Raw genomic sequence first — 21320 nt, 5'->3', positions numbered from 1 at the left:
AAGAGCGCGAAGTTAGTATCTTTGATGCGGCTGATACCAAGACCCCCTTTCATTTTTGGAGAAGTGGCCACCGACCATCTAACCAGGTGCAACTTTTGGAATTCATTTGGACTATTCCAAAGGAATTTTCCCCAGGTTTTTTCCACACTTTTGTAGATGGAGGAAGGAGCTTCAAAAACCGAAAGCTGGTAAGTGGAGAGGCCGGAGAGTGTGGAATTTATCAAAGTAATTTTTCCTCCTTGGAAAGCATAAAGTAGTTCTAGCTGGACAATTTTTTGCTGACTTTTTCTTCAATATTTTTCCAGAAGCTTGTTAAAATGGGCGCCTTTCCACCGAGAGGCACTCCCAGGTAGCTTGTGGGAAGAAATTGTGTCGAAATACCCCATGATGAAGCAACTTGGTTTGTTCTAGCAGCATCAACATTTATAGGAGTAATGGTGGATTTGTTTAAATTTACATTTAGACCCGAAGCCAGTTGAAAGAGTTGAATGACAATTTTTAGATTGTTGAGGGAGTCTTCATTGTCTTCTACAAAGAGAAGGATGTCGTCTGCAAAAAGGAGGTGAGTGAGGTTGAGATTGTTGTTCATCCTTACTCCTTCAATTTTATCGCCCAATGATTCAATTAGCCTGCTAAGATAGTCCATAGCAAGGACAAAAAATAAAAGGGGAGATTGGGTCTCCTTGCCGAATGTCACGGGAAGGTTGGATTTTGCCTCTTGGTCTGCCATTTATAATGATGGAGTATTGGACACTGCTGATGCAAGTTGATTTGAAGATATTTCAAATATCGCCTTTTATGAGATGCCAAGTTGATTTGTAGAATTCCATAGTAAAATCGTCTAGCCATGGACTTTTGTTATTTGTGAAAGAAGAAAGTGTTGAATGAATTTCCCCTTCAGTGAACAGAGAGCACAGATTTTCTAGATGTCTAAAGGATATTGGAGATAAATGAAGGTTGTCTATGAGCCAAGGAGATTCAGAGACGCTGCCGTTGTAAATTTCTTCAAAATGATCCAAGAAAGCTTTTTATATATCCTCATTGGTAGTACATGGATCTCCATTTTTAGATATAATATTTGATATGTAGCTTTTTCTTTTTTGCCTTGTAATACAGATTCTGTGGAAAAAGGATGAGTTTTCATCTCCTTCTAAGGTCCATAGTCTCTTACATTTCTGGGACCAAATTTGAGCTTCTCTATAGTCGTGTTGGTTGATCTCAGCTTTTAAGGAGGTTCTGCGCCTTCTCTGAGCTTCAGAAATTTGGCTTGCTGCTTCAAGTTTATCAATTTTGTCAATTTCTTTAATCCAAGCTCTTTTATCTTCTTCATTGACTTTTTTGTTCTTTTTGTACTCAACCTTTATGGAGAAGGATAAATTTTTTAGCTTCTACATAAAAGAGTAACCCGGATGACTGGTCTGCCTCGAATTTTTCCACCACGAGTCAATGTTGTGTTTAAACCAATTTTTCTTTAAGTGCTAGTTTATAAATTTGTATGGAGGAGGTCCCCAACTTATATTTGAAGACTCAAGGAGAAGCGGAAAGTGGTCCGAAGTGATTCTAGAGAGAGCTTTGGAATAGTGCAAGGAGAACATATTTTCCCATCCGGCAGTGTATAGAAATCTGTCGATTCTAGAAAGCACCCGCTGAACTCTGAGATTAGACCAAGTATATTTGGCATTTGTGAGTGAAGGATCAATAAGGTTGTTGTTTGTAATGAAGGCATTAAACTTTCTCATACTGTAAGTGCTCGAATTTTGAGCCGAAGCCTCAACTGTATATCTAACTACATTGAAATCGCTAGCTAAAAGCCAGTTTGGAGAGCATATTGGATTGAGGTCTTCGAGTTCAGACCAAAAGTTGTTTCTATTTCTATGATTTGCAGGCCCATAAATAGTCGAGAGCCACCAAGCAGAATTAGGAGGCCCATTTGGAACATTAATTTTGATGGAGATGGAGAAGAGACCTATAAAATCTGTCACATTGAACCTGAGATCATCCCACATAATCAGGATACCCCCCGAGTTACCAACAGCATTTAAAGAGTGTCATTTAATACTTGAGTTCGGGAGTTATTTGTGTATGAGGAAGGTGTTACCACCTCACAACACCCATTTAGAAAACGATGACCAAATTTCAAATCTTGAATTAAAAATATTCTTTAATTTATTTTAAAACTAATGTCTTATTTTACCCCTCATTATTCCAATATTTGAAGCAATGATCTCATTAATAAGTTGAGAGCTTTCCATCAATTATACTATATTAAAGAAAATCTTCTCACCTCAAAAAAGTGAGAAATTAGTACAATTTCTCAAAATCCATCATTGAAATAGCTTTCTAATAAAGAGATTTTTTTAAAAAAACATTAATTAAAATCATTTTTTTTAATCAAATCTTGGACTCCTAAAAGATGTGATCCCTCATCTCAAGAATTCTAGAGAATCGAAATCTCAAATTTTCTAGATTCCGCCGGTAGGATTTTGTTTGAGAAAAACGGTATAAGTTATTAGAAAAGATTGATTAAGAAAGCTTATGAAATCATATATTAAATTTTTAATGTTTGAAAAACATTAAAAAAAAAGTTATAACTTTAAAAGAAAAGATTCTAAATGATTTTTTAAAAAAAAAAAAAAACTTTAGTGAAATATTTTAAAACTTGGAGAATTTTAAATCAGAAAGAATTTTAAAATATTGAGAATTTTAATTAGAAAGAGTTGAAAATTTTAAATAAGAAACAAATGAGACTTAGTAGGAAAATTAAATAAAGTAGAAACAAGAACAAAGAAGCATCATAATAAATTATGCAAACATAAAATAACATTTGAGATTTTAACAAAAACATATTGGAGATCGATCTCGGACTTCGAAACAATCGATTTCCTCACCTCAAGAATTCTAAGAAATTGGACTCTCAAATATCCTAGATTCCGTCGTCGGATTTTTTTTTAAAAAAAATAATAATTTAAAATGTTAACAAATTTAAACAATTATTAGCAATAATATATTAAATTGACCGTAAAAGAAAGAAAAAAATAAAATATTAAATAACATATAAAGACGAGAACATATTAAAAGAGCAATAATCAAGATGAGAAAATATTAAAGAAACAATAATCAATACTATAAAAAGAAAAAAATTAAATAAATAAATAAAAATACTAATAATAAAAAATTAAAGATACAATATATAGAGAATAAAGTTTAGAAATAAATTAACAAAGGAAATACATAATAATAAATAAATAAGAGATAAACAATCTGAAGAAACATGTAATAAATAACACTATATATACATAAAAAAACTCGCAAGATAATAAATAAATAATTATAAGAGAGAAAAGTAGAGAAATAAGAACACGAATAATAAGCAAATATTTAATCATTTAATCTTTTATTTCTCTTTCTTTTTTTTTTTTTACATTTTTTATGGAAGCTTGGAGAAAGATGAATAAAATAATGAGAATAATAAGAATAAGAAAAAATAAAGAACTTTGAGTGAAAAATAACCAAAACAATAAGAAGAAGAAAAAAGAAAGATTGAAATCCCAAGACCCTAAACTCATTTATTGTTTGTGGTGCGGATCATTAGGACCAAAATCTTACCATATACCTCCAACTAAGTTAAAGTTTTTTCTTTTATGTTGGATTCTTGGCATTGTAGGAAGAAAGATGAAAATTTAGGGGTTGCTAGAAGAGAAGATAAAATGGATGTTGTAGATATTTTGTTTTTTTTTTTTAAGAAGATATGGAGGTTAGAGATTTTAGATGAAGAAAAAAGGATGTGAAAGTTGTAAAAATTTCAAGGGTTTTTTGTGTGGCCTTTTCTTTATGTTGTTTTGTGTGGATGAAAAAGAAGAGATTATTTATAGCCAAATCATTTCTTTAAAATGGTGAGATTTTTTGCTTTTAAAAATAATACTAGCTTTCGCATACATCTCAGAATTGCATAGAGCCTTTATTAAAAAACTAATTTCAAAAAGTTACCATATTGAGTATTTCTCCCCCACCTTTGTTACTCTAACTAAATAGTCTAGTTACTTTAGCCAAAACTGACCACAAAACTTTAAAAGTAATTAAATAATATTTGTTTTTATAAAAGTTGGTTAATCACGAAATAAAAAATAGCCAAATTAAGGCAATAGTACTTTTGTCTTCTTCGTCCAATTTTAAAAAATATATTTCTCTCTTTCTCAATAACATATTTTCATTTTTTTTAAAATTAAAATAATGCTTTTGCTTTGTTTCATATACTCACTCTCTCTCATCTTCGTTTAATTCAAAGTAGAGCTCAAACTATTGATTTTAAACACAATTATAAATAACTTTGTGGCCTGTGTCAAAAATATCCTTAAATTTTCAAACTTTTAAAAATATTCTTAAATTTTTGAAAATTGTTCAAAAGTACTCTTACTGTTAGTTTTGCATGGAAAACTATCAAAAAATTTAATAAATACCTTTAAACTTTAAAAAAAAATTAGAAAAAAAATAATTTCATTAATTCAATTTTTACATCAAACTTTTTAACGCCTAGAATAAAAACCAAACTTTTAAGTTAAAATCATAGTTAAATTTTATATTTCCATGGTTCAATATTGATAGAATGGGTGAACCGATATTTCCATTACATATCGTACAAAAACCCCACGAATCACAAGAAATAAACATCTAAATGGCACTAATATAAATATAATATAAATAGCAAACATGTTTGGTTATTTGAAAATAATATATATATATATATATATATATATATTAACTAATTTAAATTTATTTTTTATTTTTTATTTTTTTATAATTTTTCAAGAAATATCCATCAAAATCTAAATTTATGTAAGATTAAGATTTTGATATACCAATCAACATCGATATTTTAAACCTTGGTTAAAACATAAAATCTTACACAAATTTCAAAATAAAAATTTCTTCTTGGAACATACTAAAACAATAATTAGTCAAATAAAAAAATCTCATACTTATAGATCTATGAGAATATTACTGTGTGTTAATAGTCAAATACATTTTTTTATTTGACAATTAATTGTATGTTAATTACAACAGTAATTATTGAGATTGGTTGTGTTCATGATCTGTTAATAGTTAAATAAATTTAACACTATGGTTTTAATTTAAAATTTTGGTTGGTGAGAAAATTGGTGTACATTTTGGATCAATAAGGGTATTTTTGTACTTTTTTTTAAGTTCAACGACATTTATGAAATTTTTCAATAGTTCAAGGGCATTTTTGAAACAAAATTTTAACGGCTTTCATCCATAACTAACAGTAATGGTGTTTTTTTAATTTTTTTTTTTTAAGTTTAAGAACATATTTGAAACTTTTGAAAATTAGTATTTTTTACACAAACTACAAAGTTCATAAACTTTTTTTTTTTTTTTTTTTGTAATTTAACCAAAATTTTCTCTCTAAAATTTAACACTTAAGTCATGTTAATGATGGTGTAAAGCAAAAAATGTACCGTTATTTGAAAAGTGGACCTATTTAATTACAATCGTCATTGTTTATTCGCTTTTTGTATTTGTTCGGATTACAAGTGAGGTCCCATTTCAAAACCCACGATAAACTAATGTAATCTGAATGAAATCGAAAGGTTGACGGATCAATGAAATTGTATTTGAATTTTGTGTGGGACCCCTACCCTTTTCTTTATAGATTTGTTCGAAATTCCAACTTCTGCCCTCGTGCATTAACATTTTGGATGCGTTTGGGAAAAAGAAAGAGTTATGAGGGAAAATGATTATAATAATCCTAAGATTATGATAATCTTAGTGTTATGATAATATGTATTTGAGAGAAAGGTTATTATTGGAATTGTTATGGTAATATGTTTTTGGGGGAAAGAATATAAAAGGTAGTGTTATGATAGTATGTGTTTGGAGGAGGGATTATGATAGTAGTGTTATAATAATATGTGTTCGGGGGAAGGTTATGATTGTAGTAATTTAAAAAATAATAATAGAATATGGATTTGGTTAGTTTGATAGGGTAATGTAGGGTTGTAAGAAAGTAAAAGAGAGAATAAGATAGGTTTATTTAGGGATTAAGATAATCCTAATCCCCATGTATCATAATCCTTAGGCCAAACACGGTTTGGCCCAATTTTCTAATCATTTTCCCCCTAAAACCTCACCCCAAACACACCCTAGAACTTTTTAAAATAGTGTAATATAAGTAAATATTCACAAAAATTGGGGTACAAAATTTAGGTGACATGGAAAATTATTGGCCATACATGGGAGAGGAGTTACGACTAATCAAATGATTTGCATCATGAATATAAATATTAAATAGATGAGATTTGAATGTTTGGATTTTAAATGTTTTGATTAATATCTAAGTTAAATATTTAATTCAATAATTTATATATAGAAAATAAAATTAAATAATTAATTATTTAAATACAAAAGATCAATAAATTAAATTTATTTATTTTCGTAATAGTTAAATAAAATTATCAAAAATAGTAAAATAAACAAAATATTTATCCCTCACTGAAAAATAAATGTAATAGATTTTTATTCTTAAGTGATTTTTCTGTGAAAGCGTAAATATTTTGTTACTTTATTATTTTTAAGAAATCCTTAGTAATTAATTATTTAATAAATAAAATAAATGAATACTTTTAAATTAAATATAATTAAATTAATTACTTATAAAAACAATTAAACTAATATAAATTAGTTATAATATTGATAATTAACGATAATAATTTATATTAAATAGTTAAAATAGCGAGTAAAGATATTTCTTTAAATTTATTAAGTCTGTATAATTTATTTATATTTGACAATTAACTAAAAGGAAAATAAACCTTTCTAGTCTTTAGGTTTTTAATGAATACGTGTGTTTGGTCCCTAAGTTTTAAAAATCAACATTTTAGTTCCCATGTTCATAAAAATAGATTTTATTTGGTTTTAAGTTTTCAAAATGTACCTTCTTAGTCCTGAATTTTTAAAAATAGGTTTAAAAAACCCTTCAAACAACTTTATACTATATGACATTTTAAATTAGAAGTATATAATTTCTAAAAATCATATTCTCTGTAAAAACTATTTTTCAATTTTAAATATCATATAATTATTTCTAAAAAAAAATCAAAAATAAAATACTTTCAGGACTTTATAAACCTAATTTTTTAAAACTCAATAACTAAAAATGTACATTTTGAAAAATCGATGATCAAATGGATCTATTTTTATAAACCTGAAGACCAAAAATGTCCATTTTTAAAACTCAAAGACCAAAAGCACAAATTCATCAAAACTTGAGAAATAAAAATGTAGTTTTCCATTCATTAAAATAAATAATAATGAATACTTGATAATTTATTAATTAACTTAGCTAAATTCTTTTCTTTTCAATCTCCCCGACATAGAAAACTCACACTTTTGCATTTCTTTTTTTTTTTATTTTTTGAAGAGAAACGACATAAGTGGGATACTTAGGACTTCCAATAGAAGCCTAGGACCGAACACAACGCTAAATATTATTGATAAAAGGGGCTAGAGAAAAGCCCGATAGCTAATTACAAAAGACATTAAGATTTAAGGCTATTGTTACAAAAACAAGGATCTCTACTACACCAATTGTCTATGAAATTTCTACACTTTTTCTATATGTTTAACTGAGATTTTTGATAGGTGAAAGTACCAAAAATTCTATTGTTTCTCTCTGTCCAAATACTTCAGAGAATTGAAAAATCCTTAGTGGATGGATTATTTTAAAGTTCTCTAGATAATAAATATTGTTGGTTTTAAATGTGAATTTTGCGAAACAAACACAATAAATGTATGTCTAAAATTACAACAAAAAAAAAGAAAGGTGAAACCAACGGGATAAGAGTTATCATTTAATCCAAAGTCCATCAATAATTGTCCATACATACATACATACATACATACATACATACATACATACATACATACATACATACATACATACATACATACATACATACATACATACATACATACATACATACATACATACATACATACATACATACATACATACATACATACATACATACATACATACATACATACATACATACATACATACATACATACATACATATTAATCATATGAGGTCAAATATAGTACCAATAATTATTTGAATACACTTTGTGGTTCTCATTTGAAACAAAAGAACAGTGAGGTCTTTGATTGATATCCAAAACATTATATTTAACCTACTATGACCTAAATGAGTGTATCTATCAACATCACTCTTAACAACATAATCTCAAAAGATTTTATGGTGTTATCAAACAAAATCATATGGGATGTTTGGTCAATTATTGAATATAAATTATATTTTAATTAAAAAAACATTAATCTTAGATAATTCTTTTACTTTTTATTCTATGAATTTCACAACTTCACATCTCTTTAAGAACTATTTGGTTTAAGGTTTTATGGATATCAGAATATATACATATTTATGTGTGTGTGAAAGTAAGATTGATGTGCTTGGTTTGTTAATGGAAATCATAAATGTTATTAGGATTTGAATATGTTTTGATAAAATTTAATCTCAATAAGAGAATTGTTATGGATAGCAAGAAAATGAAACTATTAACAAAATATGGAGAGAAAAAAAGAAATTTAATGGATTTCGCTATATTTTGTTAATAGTTTAGATATTTGCTTTTTTTTTAAAATACCCTTTAAAATATAGATCAATCGATAGAAATATTAATTAACTAATACAATGAGAAATCATTTTTAATCAGACGATCAAAATTACAAGTGCTATTAAAAATGAATGTTCATACTAAATTAAAATACCTAATACTAAATTTCTTTTTTGTTTGAAACTAATACTAAAATTAAACCGACTACACTAGTAGAAAAGGGGTCTACGATGACAATTAAATGTTGTCATAGAAAGCTTTCGTGACAGTTATTTGCAGTCATTAATATCGCAGTTATGGAAAGTATTTTATGACAATTCTACAAAACTGTCACGAAATGTGTTTTTCATGACAAAGAATAAATGTCACAAATTCATTATTTTATGGCAGATTATAACTGTCATTATTTATTTTCGATGACAGATAATAACTATCATTGTTTATATTTTATGACAACATATAACGTCATTGTTTACATTTTATGACAGCGAATAATGGTCATTGTTAATATTGTTTGACAGATATTAAATGTCATTGTTTATCTTTTATGACACTTATTAACTGTCATCATTTCACTTATCATGACTTTAATTAACTGTCAAGAAAACGTTTTCAATAACAGTGTTTTTTAGATTTAAATATCATAACTATGTTTTCAGTCCCTGTTTTTCTTGCCCTATTTTTTTTATTGAATCCTGTTTTTCTTATTACCCTGCCATTACACATACCATTGCACAGACTAATACAATCACATATGAAAAGAAACGGTGAACGCTTTAATAGAAAGAAGTATATACTTTCTAATATTTGTATAATTGTTGGTACATATATATTTTTATACGAACAAGCTATTTAAATAAGTACATTTGAACAAAAAATATTCCTACCAAACCTACAAAAAGGCCTATACATCAATGAATTGCCGCAAATATGGTTTCACTGCTCCAGTAGATTCTGGGAAAACCTAGTAAGAAAAGAAAAGGAAAAAATTGATTCAACAAGACAGCACATTCACTTCAACAACACAACACGCTCACTTCAACAACACAGCACATACACACTTCAACAATAGTAACTTTTAAGCTTGGCAGTGGATTGTTCTTTTCTATAACTTTTAAGTTTGGTAATTGAAATGTAGAGGGTACTCAAATGGAAAGCCTTACATATACGGGTCTCAAAATTATGTTACTGTTTAAGTACAATGCACAATTTCATCACTAAAAATGAAATCTACAAAATTCATCCACATGAAAAAGAAGAAAACCATAATCACAAACACCAAATTTAACCCATAAACTCAGCTAAATTAATTATAAAACTTCACACAAAGTCCAAAACCAACAACAAATAACAAAACTCAAAGCTAAAAATGGGCTTTGCATAATTACTATCTAATTTTTTTTATTTTAAAGAAATACTGAAGGGCGACTAACTAGTATGTTAAAGGTGCATCAGAACATCTCAATTAGGTTGATATATTTGTTGACCTCTTATCAAAATATTCATACAATAAAATAAGCTAGGCAAAGAGTACATCAAGAGCTAGAGGAAAGGAAAGCTCAATACAATCAAAAGACAAAGAGAGGTATACGCCTATCGAAACACCGTAATCAAAATAATGATAATATAATGAGTGATTTTATATAAACAAATTATTATTAACACTAAATAATCTAATTATGATAATTGAAAAAATGATTTTTTATCCTAAAGTTAACTAATCCTACATTATTAATTAAAAATATTTAAAATATTGTGAGCAAATTAACTAATAATTTATGTGAATAAGTAATTGCATTCATTTAATAAATTTTATATGAAGAAATAAATTAACTAAATATTTTAGTGAATTAGTATTGATTCACTAAAACAAATAATTATTTTACTTTGTTTAAACTAATATTAATTAATTAATTAACCATATTTGAAATAAAATCGTATATAAAATTTAAAAAATTAAAGAAAAATGTGAATGAGAAAATCCACAATATTAGGAGAGTATAGAAAACTCTTGTTTGTAGGAAAAGAGGATGTTTGTAAATATTTCTCTAGACAAAATCTTGAAAAGTGTGTAACAAATATATGCTTATTACCAAAACTTCTTTTAAGTGTCTAAATTAAGTAAAGTATTGTTTAAATCCATATTTTTTATTTTAATGCTTTTTATTACATTTAAAAACACAATGTAATGTTAAGTACTTAATTTTACTTTTGAGGATAGAGAAAATTAAGTACTTAATTAAGTACTTAGTAGTAAGGTTATTAAAATTGAGGATAGAGAAAATTGATGGCCACATATTAATCATCTACAACCTCATGTTATCCTATCTCAACCATCTACAAATTTTTGTTTAGTTTTTTGCACTCTTGATTTAGTTTTGTGTTGATGTAAATCGCTAATTATATAATAATATAAATTCGATTTAATAGGAAATAAAATTATACTTTAATAAACTTAAGGTTGCTGACCCTAATAACACCTCCTTATTGAGAACTTGTTTAGTATTTGAAATTAAGTTGTTGATCGAAGTGATGTTGTCACACCCATTCACGTCATGCTCAATTATGTTGGTAGGTTAAATGTGTTTTTCATGCTTAGGTTTAATTAATTTCCATGCTTTTATAAAATGTGGATGAAATTTAGAGACATCTTCATTAATTTTAACATATTCCCTTGCTAGCTTGCTTAATGTTAACACCGATTATAGGGCTTAATGTTTTTGATAATTTTTAAAGAAATGTATATATTTGAAGTCATGGGATAATTTGTCATGTCAACATTATTAAATAAATTTTTCTAAAAAAAATCCTTGGTCTTGTTAGCAAATGGAAAACCCACATCTCAAAACCCTAAAGTACTCCAAAAATATTTTGTGGTGTTCTTTTGAAACTAAAGTTGGCTTTGTGGTGTAGTGACAAGGAATGGTACAATAATTTAATAGGTGTTGGGTACACAATTCCCAAAATATTCACTGGTACAATAAACATACAACCTTAGTCACATGAAGCTAAGGAAACAAATAAATGTATATACGATAGTGAAATTAGATAACAATCAATATCAAATAAAAATTATACGTGTCAAAGAATAGAAACCAATTAGATGGTAATCAAAAGACAATCAAACAATAAAAAAATTACTATGACAATCAGAAAATAATCAAATAACTATCTCAGAATTAAAATTAAATAAAATTAGAAAAAAATAGAAAGTAATCAAATGATTATCTCACAAAGCTAACTAAAACTAAAATAATAATAAAAAAGAAAAAGAAAAAAACAAAGAGATATAGAAGGTTACCAAATGACAATCAGATAACAATCACATATAGCATTCAAATTTATCTGCAAGTTCGTAAATTAACGAAAGTATTTGACTTTTCCATTTCAATTCATCATATAAATTGGATTGAACTTCAAAATTGTTGTTTTTACAGAAAGAAAAAAAATCAAACTTTTGAACAATAGGCCTAATTTTTTCGAATGTTTTTATCAATCTTGCAATCGTAAACAAAATAAAAAGCCTCTGAAAAATATGAATAAACAATTTCATTCAAACTTTTCATTAGAGAGTGTTTACGAATAAATGACCCACCAATGGTATGATATGTATTTCCTCAAGGATATATCAATAAATTAAAAGTATTATTGACATTATTTTCTTGTATTTTGTCAATAATTTTTTCTTCATTTCATTCGTGATCATTGTCAATATTTATAATGTTTTATATATACATATTTTAAAAAAAAAAAAAAGTTAAAACAAAAATGTAACTTTATAGTACTCAAAAAAGAAACATATAATATACAATTTTATATGTTTATATTAGATAGAGAATTATTGTCAAAATAACTTGATTTTATTCTTTAATAAAATATATAGAACTAAGAAAAAGACACCAAAAACTTGTTTTGATTTTTTAAAAAAATGGAAAAGAAAAACACAACTAACTGTCCATTTTGTTTTAAGAAAAAAAAAACTCAAAACAATCCTCGAAAACATATTTTTTTGTTTCGTCTCTCAAAACTAAAAATTCCGTTTGACAACCATTTTGTTTTTTTGTTGATCTTATTTTTTAAATCAAGACCATTTCTTACAATAATTTGTACATTTTTTAAATATGATGCAACAAATTTAGTTTAATTTTTCAAATTATTAATGAAAAGTAAATAACAACAATAAAAATATAAATTTAGATGTAGAAATAGTGTCAATAAACTTAATTTCCAAAAGCAAAAAATAAAAACAAAATTACCCAAACAAGACTTTGATGGTTTTTGTCTCTTCGAAATAGAAACTCGAAAACCAAAAACTTGCGTATAAATATTATACAATCGATCTCTCAATTATTTGATTCTTGTTTTAGTCCTTTTTATCAAGTGGTTCCACGTTTAAAATGACCATGGATGGATGGATGGAACCCATACATAGCATGAGGACTTATAACTTAACAACATTGCTTAATTACTTTCTACCTAACATTTAGAAAATGAGTTTAGAAGGGTGTTTGGATTATTAGCCATAAGATGATTTAAAGGTCAATTTGTTTTTGCTAAAACTTGATTTTATTAAAGCGTTGGATTGGAGAGGACAAAAATGGAAAAGCAGGTAGGGAGATAGGCCCTCCCTATCACGTTTTTATTTTGCTTAATTCAAGAGATTGTCATATTTTCAATAATGTTAATGTATTTAGAGGGAAATTTAAGTGATTAGAATGATATTTTTTTTTTCTTGATTTTGAATAGTTAGAAACGGTTTGATTAAGAATGTGTTTGGATTGATTTTTGAAGTGTTTCATTTTTAAAATAATTCATATTAAGATAAATTAAGATGTTTGGCATTTCGTTTGAAATAATTTTTGGAAAAATGAGATTATAAAATAAATCATTTTAGAGAAAACATAAGCAACCAAATTTTAGAATAAATTTTTATTTTATGTTTAAAGAGAATTCCCTTCCAAATATCTATTTTTCTTCATTTATTTTTTTTATTCCTTTTTACTATGTGTTTTTTACTCGATCGTTCTTTTTGTTTTTTTTTTTTCTATTTTTAAATACTTTGAATATTTTTTTCAATGTATATGAACACATTTAAGTATAGAGATTAACAAATATTTCTCTCTCAGTCAAATTTATTTCGATTTAACATCTGTGAAAAAAATCATGAAGACGTCAATGAAGAACATGATCGTTCGGTTCGTGAAATAAAGATGAATGAAGAACATGATCGAATTGCACATCTTTTTGTCTAGTAGATATTATAGTCTTGAAAAAAATTATTTATCTTATTTATATTTTGTTGATAGAAATCAAAAAAAATTATAATTATATATTTACATTTCAAGATATATTTGTGTTTTTAAAATTAAATTTTTAAAAACTATTAATACAGAAAATGAAATTAATGTTTAATTTCAAGTAACCAAAAAAATAATAATTTCAAGATAACGTACAATTAATTTTAAAATATATTTATAAAAAAAATTCAAAAATTGTGTATTTTTTTTATGAAATTTGTTCATAAATTTACAAACCAAATACAATTTTATATATAAACATTTATAAAGAGTATTTAGATTTTAAACTCATTTTACAAAAATATTTTTTCAAAAATATATTTTTAAAAAAAACTTTTTTTTATAGGCAATTCAAACGAACTCTAAGTTTAGATCCACTTTTCTTATGGACAATTCAAGAGTGTAATTGCAATCGTCACCCTACCCTTCTTTAGGTTAGTTTTTGCAATTTTCATATAATATAGAAAAATGCTATGAGCAATGCCTCTATAAAAGCTCTTTTATATCTTCTCAAATTTTGAAGATTTGTTTGTATTATTTAAATTTTTAAAATAAAATACAGAAAGAAGACGTACAAATTGACAAAACAGATTTTAAAAAAAAACGATAGTGGGAATTAAGAACCCACTCATATAACCAAAGTTGATACAAAAACTCAAATGCCTCGCTCTCTAGAGATTATGTGTGATTTAAGTGAAACGCTACATAATCAAACAGCATTGATTTTACAGCAACGGCACAAGAGATCTTTGGTTAGCAGTGATATGAATATGAAATCTATTGAATATAATTCTTAACAAAGGGTCACTGAAGATCGAACCCGAACCCAAGTTATGAATCAAGCTTCGTTTAGGCTTCATCTTTCAATAACACGTCTACTGTTTCTAAACTGAACATTATCCTTATTCGTGGCTGTATCATATTCATTATACCTTTCTGGTCGATGTTTCTTGTAGCCTTCCTTGGAACCCCGAAAGTCTGGCTTGCTAGCTCTTGGGCCATAAGTTCCTCGTCCACCATGATTGTTCCCATGAAATTTTGAATTAGCACCACGAGACCGATGGGGCTTGTCGTCAAAGTCGTCAAAGTCGTCATCAAATGTATTCTTTCTACCATTTCTGAAATTGTTAGATTGAAACTCACTCCCTTTTGTGAATTTATCGCCACGAGCTCGGTGGTCGCTTCCCCGTCTATTATTTTCTCTTTGAAATGTGTTCTTTCTATCATTCCTGAAATTGCTAGATTGAAACCCACTCCCTTTTGTGAATTTATCGCCACGAGATCGCTGGTCGCTTTCCCATCTATGGTTTTCTCTTTGATTCCCTCTCAATTTTTGTCTATGCATACCTCTATCAAAATCATCAAAATCTGATCCTGAAGATAGGCCGCTTTCCATTCGAGAACTTCCTCTCCTTTGAAATAGCTTCCTACCTGAATCAAAATCCTTTCCTTTACTCAATCTAGATCGAGGACCTTCATCTACATCCTCATCAAGGTCGGAATCAAGGCCAAATTCTTCATCAGAACCATAGCTTAATCCCCTCCTTGATCGACCTGTCAAGCCCCTGTCTCTACTTTTCTGCCTTGGACCAGCCACATGACTAGATTTCCAATTTTCCTTAACAGAAATATTGTCATCAGAGACAAAATCAAGTTCATCGTCCTCAGAACCAGAGAAACCAGCTTGTTGACGTGCTGGACGCTTATTATAAGCTCGGACGCCAGGTCTATGGTCCTCATTACCATCTTCTGACCCCGAGTCCCTTTCAATGTCAGAAAAATTGACTGAATGAAGTTTACTTGCTGAATTGGAGCTATCTAGTTCATAACTGTCAATATCGTCCTCCTCGTCGACAAAGTCGTCAAATCCAACGCCTGGACCTCTATTTCCAGCATCAGAGTGCTGTCTTTCCGGAAGATCCCAGCCAAGTTTGCTTCCTCTTGCTTGAAAATCTGAACGAGATCCTTCGGCTGCAATCGATGAATCTGCATGCTCAAAAGCTGCAACATCTGCCCCATCTGACTCATCATCATCAAAGTCAAAATTCCAGGCATTAGAGACCTCCTGCCTATTGGCAATCTTTTCAAACTTCGACGGAGCATGCGGTTTTTCTTGTTCTTCATTATCTAAAAATGTTTCAGCTGGTCGCTTGCATTCACAATGGAAACATGCCATATTTCTCCTATAATTTAAAAAGTTGCATCTGCCACAGATAACAAAAGGTAAAAAGAATTAGGAACTGACTGATGTATCATAACACAAAATCATAATCTTTTTTTTATTCTATACAATATCATCAAGTGCTGTGGTTTGAAGTTTGAACAATCAAACCAGTTACCACTGAGAAGATATATTTTCATGTTAGATAAAAGTTTCCTGTATGGGGTCTTAAATGAGAAAGAAGCAAGAAATGCTCTTATCAACTCTCACACTCACTATGATCTTAGCCTTTCGTTACTTCAAAAGTAGTTTTTTCAGATTTAGCCACTTTAATTTTTTTATAATATATTTTATTTCTCATCAGGCATCTTCTTCGAAAAATCCTAGCTAGTTTTAGAATGATAATAGTAAGCACAAGCAGTGACTGCAAATTAATGACGATAACAAAAAGTCAAGTGAAGTCGCTCACAATTGTAAGTTCAACCATGCTTCCATCGATCCCTCCTTTTTCTTCCTAATTTTATTTCTTATATTAGAAAATAAAGTAATAATCTTTCCCTTTTATCTGTCAAAAATAATTCGACCTCAAACCAATTATGTCCAAGAACGCTCCAGCAGACCCAGATTTAACCCAAGAAAATGTGCAACTATCCAGACCAATAAAAGCTGACCCTCTTACCTATTCTCTGCAATTTAGCTATACTGTAGAAAGAATAACTATGGCATCCATTAATAATCATACAGATAGGGTTCAAGTATCTAAATGGAGAAACAATTAAGTAGATATGAAAATTCTTACTGTGGGCATTCCCATTCTCCTGGAAGTAGTTGCCGTTTGGGACGTTTGGCATCACACTGTAAGCACGCCGTATTTTTTGCAAAGTTCAGGAAGTCGCACCTGAAAGTAATTTGTTAGTTTGCATTACATCACAGAAATCAAACACAATCTGACAACTGAAGAAGTGAATATTGAGGAAACTCCAGATATGATACAATTTTGGCAACTGCCATTACCAGACCATTTACACAAGGCAAAAGGCAAAAGTACAGTAGTTTAACGCTAGTGATCATTATAAGTACATATTAATATAAAAAATTATGATATTATAAGTTTCTAGGTTTTGATTTTCTAGAGCACCATATGAGCTCTACATATGGAACAATAAACCATTTCCATAAGGTTATAACTTCAAAGAAAGCATAATATGGTTCCGGCAATAAAAAGTTGACTACTTTGGACGATAAATTGATAGGAAGAAATACATACTTAGAACAAAGCCAATCCCCTTTTTTCATCTCAACATCATCACGTCCTACTCGCCTCCTTGGAGGAGGTGGAGGCTTTTTCACTTTTGGTGGAGGCTTTTTGATTACAGGAGGAGTGAGAGTAGGATCTATTGGGACTGAACCCAACTTGACAACCTGATGAAGCAATTTGCGAACTACTGCTTTAACAGTTTTCCGCTTCAGAAGGGAATCGTTGACAACAGTTCCGTTCATGTGATCAAAACCAAAAGTAAATAAAACTCGCATTATATCGATTGTGCGTGCCTCATCCTCTTTATTAGTCACCAAATATGCTCTTTCACAAGAATTTCTTAAACTGCAGGAACTGCAGACCTGAAGACAGAATTAATGCAGAGCATAAAAACAAAAGTAAATTAGATTATGTAGGTGATAGGTCAAACGAGCAGCAGAAAATAAGCTTGTGGCATAAAATAACATTTCAAATGGATATTAAGACTAAATGTTATTATTTGGACAAAAATCATATTATTTGATTATTAATACCTACCCTAAGAGGAAAACAATATCTGAAAATTATCCAAATTTATGGCAGTTTGTTACTACCAGAAAATAATTTTTATTACAATGTAGAAAGATAACGAACTCTAAACCCTAATCAAGATTTGTACCTAACATAGAATTCAATACAGAGCTAGTTGAACTTGAAAGTTAAAAGTGAGACCAAAAAACTACATAAGCAAAAACCTGTAAAAGGAGAAAGATGATAAACAAGTTAAAAGTAAAAATAAAGTATTTTCAGTATTAAAACCATTTCCACTACTTCATGACATGCTAAAGAAGTAGGAACAAATACAACAAGCAAAGAAGTACTCACGTCTCCTTCATCAAGGTGAACAAGCTTCCTCAAGAGTTTTGCAGAGAAAACAACCTTCTTGTCTGGACTTGGGCATCCAAAACCTACCAACATTTGAATGTCTTTTTTTGACAACGACCTAAAATAAAAGCTTTTTAGACCTTAGACGAGTATATTTATAAAAAAAAATTCATCTATTCCGGAGATTTACATACACAGTTCCAAAACAAGGATTAGATATACATGAAAATTGATCAGTATGGTTGATTAACCCAAATACAAAAATAAATTAACACAATATACGGTTGGAAAGGAAAAGAAAAAAAATATATATTAGAATTTTAGTCAGATATGTTCCACACTTTCGCTCGGATTAAAAAGGGCAAGCAGATCAATGAGTAAAAAAATTTAAATCAAGTGGAAAGTTCAATTTGAATTGTAGAACTCATAACATTTTTCAAAGAGAAAACAGAACATTCAGTTTAAAAGAAGGTACATGCACCAGAAAACTGTCTGAAAAACATCCCACTCATAACAAGAAGCTTAAACCAATCCAAAATTACCCAAATTTAAAACGAAATGTAATCTAAGATAGATAATATTAACATCTACATCCTCATACCAACCTACCATTATTGTTGCATCAACATTAATCAAGTGCATTCACAAAACAAGTATTGTCAAACTTTTTTCACATACTGAAGTCGAAATGCAGAGGTACTAACCTCATAATGTCGAACCGGTCCTTCCCAAAATTCAGGCACGCAGTGTAAACTGCCGTAAAATCCTTTGACAAATCCAACCCAACATCCTCTTCCAAAGCAACGTCAGAGGCACTAAATCCCATTTTCTCCACCATTTTGCCCTCATTTCTCCTCTTATGATCAAAGTAATTCTGCTGAACTAACCTTTCCATCAACTCAATCCACTCCCGCCAAGGATGCACCAATTCAATTTCATTCTTTTTCTTTTCCACAATTTCCACCTCATGTCCTTCGTCAATTTCCAAAGCAGGCTCCGAATTATTAACATTATCACCAAGGGGAGGATTCTGGGTGGTTTTGGATTGACGCCAGGCTCGAATTCTCTGCAAAGTTTGGTCCTTCTGAGAGCGTTCTTTTTCAATGGCATCGATTTGATCGAAGATAAAGCTCATCCGGGCTGAAAGGGAATTGGGTTTTGGATCAGAGGAAGGTGGTGAGGGAGTTGAAGAGATTTGAGAGGTGAAAAATCGCTTGGATGTTCCGATTGCAAGGAGATGAGATAGGAGGGGGGAAGAAAGGGGGGCATTGGAGGTTTTAGAGGAAAATGGAAGACGCTTAAGGAAGAGGAGAGAAAAGGGGGAGTAAGTCATTGTCGAAGAGAGGGGACTATTTTAGAGATGAAATCCTAAAATCCTCCATGGGAGGACTGAACAAGAAGGTGAGAGCTTAAACCCTGAAAAGCCCCACAATACTAAACAACGAGAGGGAGGGGGAAACTATTTCTTTCTTATTTTCCTTTTTATTTTATTTTTACAGAACTATTTTCTTTAGTTTTCATTTCACTTAACTAAGTTTTTTTTAATGTATATTTAATTAATTTATAAATCGCAGTTAATATAGGCTTAATGACTATTGAGTATAACCTATCAATTAAATCATATCTTATTATATTCTTAAAAAAACATCTCTTTTAAATTCGTTATATTCTAAAAATGAGAGTGCTTTTTAAGTCCTTTTTTTAACTCCATTCATATTTTCAAGTTTTAGTGAGCTTTCTTAGTTAGGTTAAATAAAAGGATGAAATTAAAAATTTTATTTTAAATGTTATAGTAGTGTACGTGTAATTCTTAAATTTTTATAAACTACGACGGGAGATTGAAATTTCTAACTTTAATTCAAATGATCTTTTAGCATTATTTCTAAAATATCACGAGAATAGTTTTTATTTCTTTTAGTTAATTGAACCTTGAGTGAGTTTTTTATCTAAGAATATCATGAACAAATGTCGGTCTAAGATACCTAATGTTCTAAAATGCTTTAACAAATTAAGTTATAAGTGTATTGAAAAATTGCATGTCCAATCATACATTTCATAGACCTTGAATCAACGAAATTAAATCCATTGGTAATCATTTTGTAGCCTAAAATCATATATTATTTTGATGTTATTGAAAGTTTTTTATTTAAGGATAAGGATTCATTCCATCTCCATTAAAACCGAAAATGTCTTTTTTGGAATAAATCAATCTTTGCATCCATCTGTTTCTTTGATTGCTTTTTATTTATAGTTTTTCCAAATCTACTCCATAGAGTCTTCTTGAAGATTTGTTGTATGGTTTGAGAGAACTAAGTCAAGATCCTCTTCCACCACAAATTTCTTTTCTGCTTTGTTTCTATTTCTAATTCCACCATAAATTTCTTTTCTGCTTTGTTTCTATTTTCTAATTCAAGAGGTTTTTGCTTCGCTGATATAAAAAAAAAGATCCTTTTTTCTTTTCAATGAGTTTTTTTTTAACTAAAAATTTCATTTCCATTCAAATTTAAAAGAAGTGATCTGATTGGCATGATCCATGAATTAATCTTATATGCATTATAAATTAACCTTTCTTTCATGTTTGTAAGAAAAACTTGCCTTCATTTCACTTCAATAAAAATCAATTAAACCCTGTTGGAGATGAAACATACTCACCTATTACTAATTCATTTGTAGCCTTTTAACATATAACAATTGAACCTGCCTTTCTAATTTGTATCAAAACCTTGCATTCACATCAATTCAATAAAAGTAAAGAACTTTCAGCTTAATTCTTTATTTGTCAATGGACTTAGATCCAGATAAACGCAAATTTACCTAATCAAAATCAAAAACGAACTTTCTATATTGATTTATACATTTGGTGAAATAAAAATATATGTATCAGAATATGACTATTAAGCCCCTTTCTTATCAGTAGGTATAAAACATATGGTACAAGGAATCATGGGGCTAATTCCAAACCATAATCTTTTGTCTTGCTCGTGGTGGCACCAAGGAGTTCTCTAGGTCGCCCACCCGCCCGCCCGCCCATGTGCATGGGTTGCGGGACTCGTTTGTAGGGACACCCCTTTGCCAGTCTTCTCTG

General features: G+C 29.1%; 1 protein-coding gene across 1 annotated transcript in view; it reads right to left on the bottom strand.

Annotated features, from left to right (window-relative positions):
• Positions 1-14530: 14530 nt before the first annotated feature.
• The window catches only part of LOC103494814 (DNA polymerase zeta catalytic subunit), a 28619-nt gene continuing 21829 nt past the window's right edge, over positions 14531-21320 (bottom strand). Inside the window, 5 exon segments of the mRNA XM_008456178.3 lie at positions 14531-16156; positions 16913-17011; positions 17381-17733; positions 18236-18353; positions 18940-19611. Coding sequence (XP_008454400.2) covers positions 14809-16156; positions 16913-17011; positions 17381-17733; positions 18236-18353; positions 18940-19611 — 2590 coding nt within the window. The 3' untranslated portion in view covers positions 14531-14808.

The sequence above is a fragment of the Cucumis melo genome, chromosome 5 (genome assembly GCF_025177605.1).
Source record: "Cucumis melo cultivar AY chromosome 5, USDA_Cmelo_AY_1.0, whole genome shotgun sequence".
NCBI classification, from domain to species: domain Eukaryota; kingdom Viridiplantae; phylum Streptophyta; class Magnoliopsida; order Cucurbitales; family Cucurbitaceae; genus Cucumis; species Cucumis melo.
Note: the sequence above shows the minus strand (reverse complement) of the source record. Positions and strands in the feature narration are given on the sequence as shown.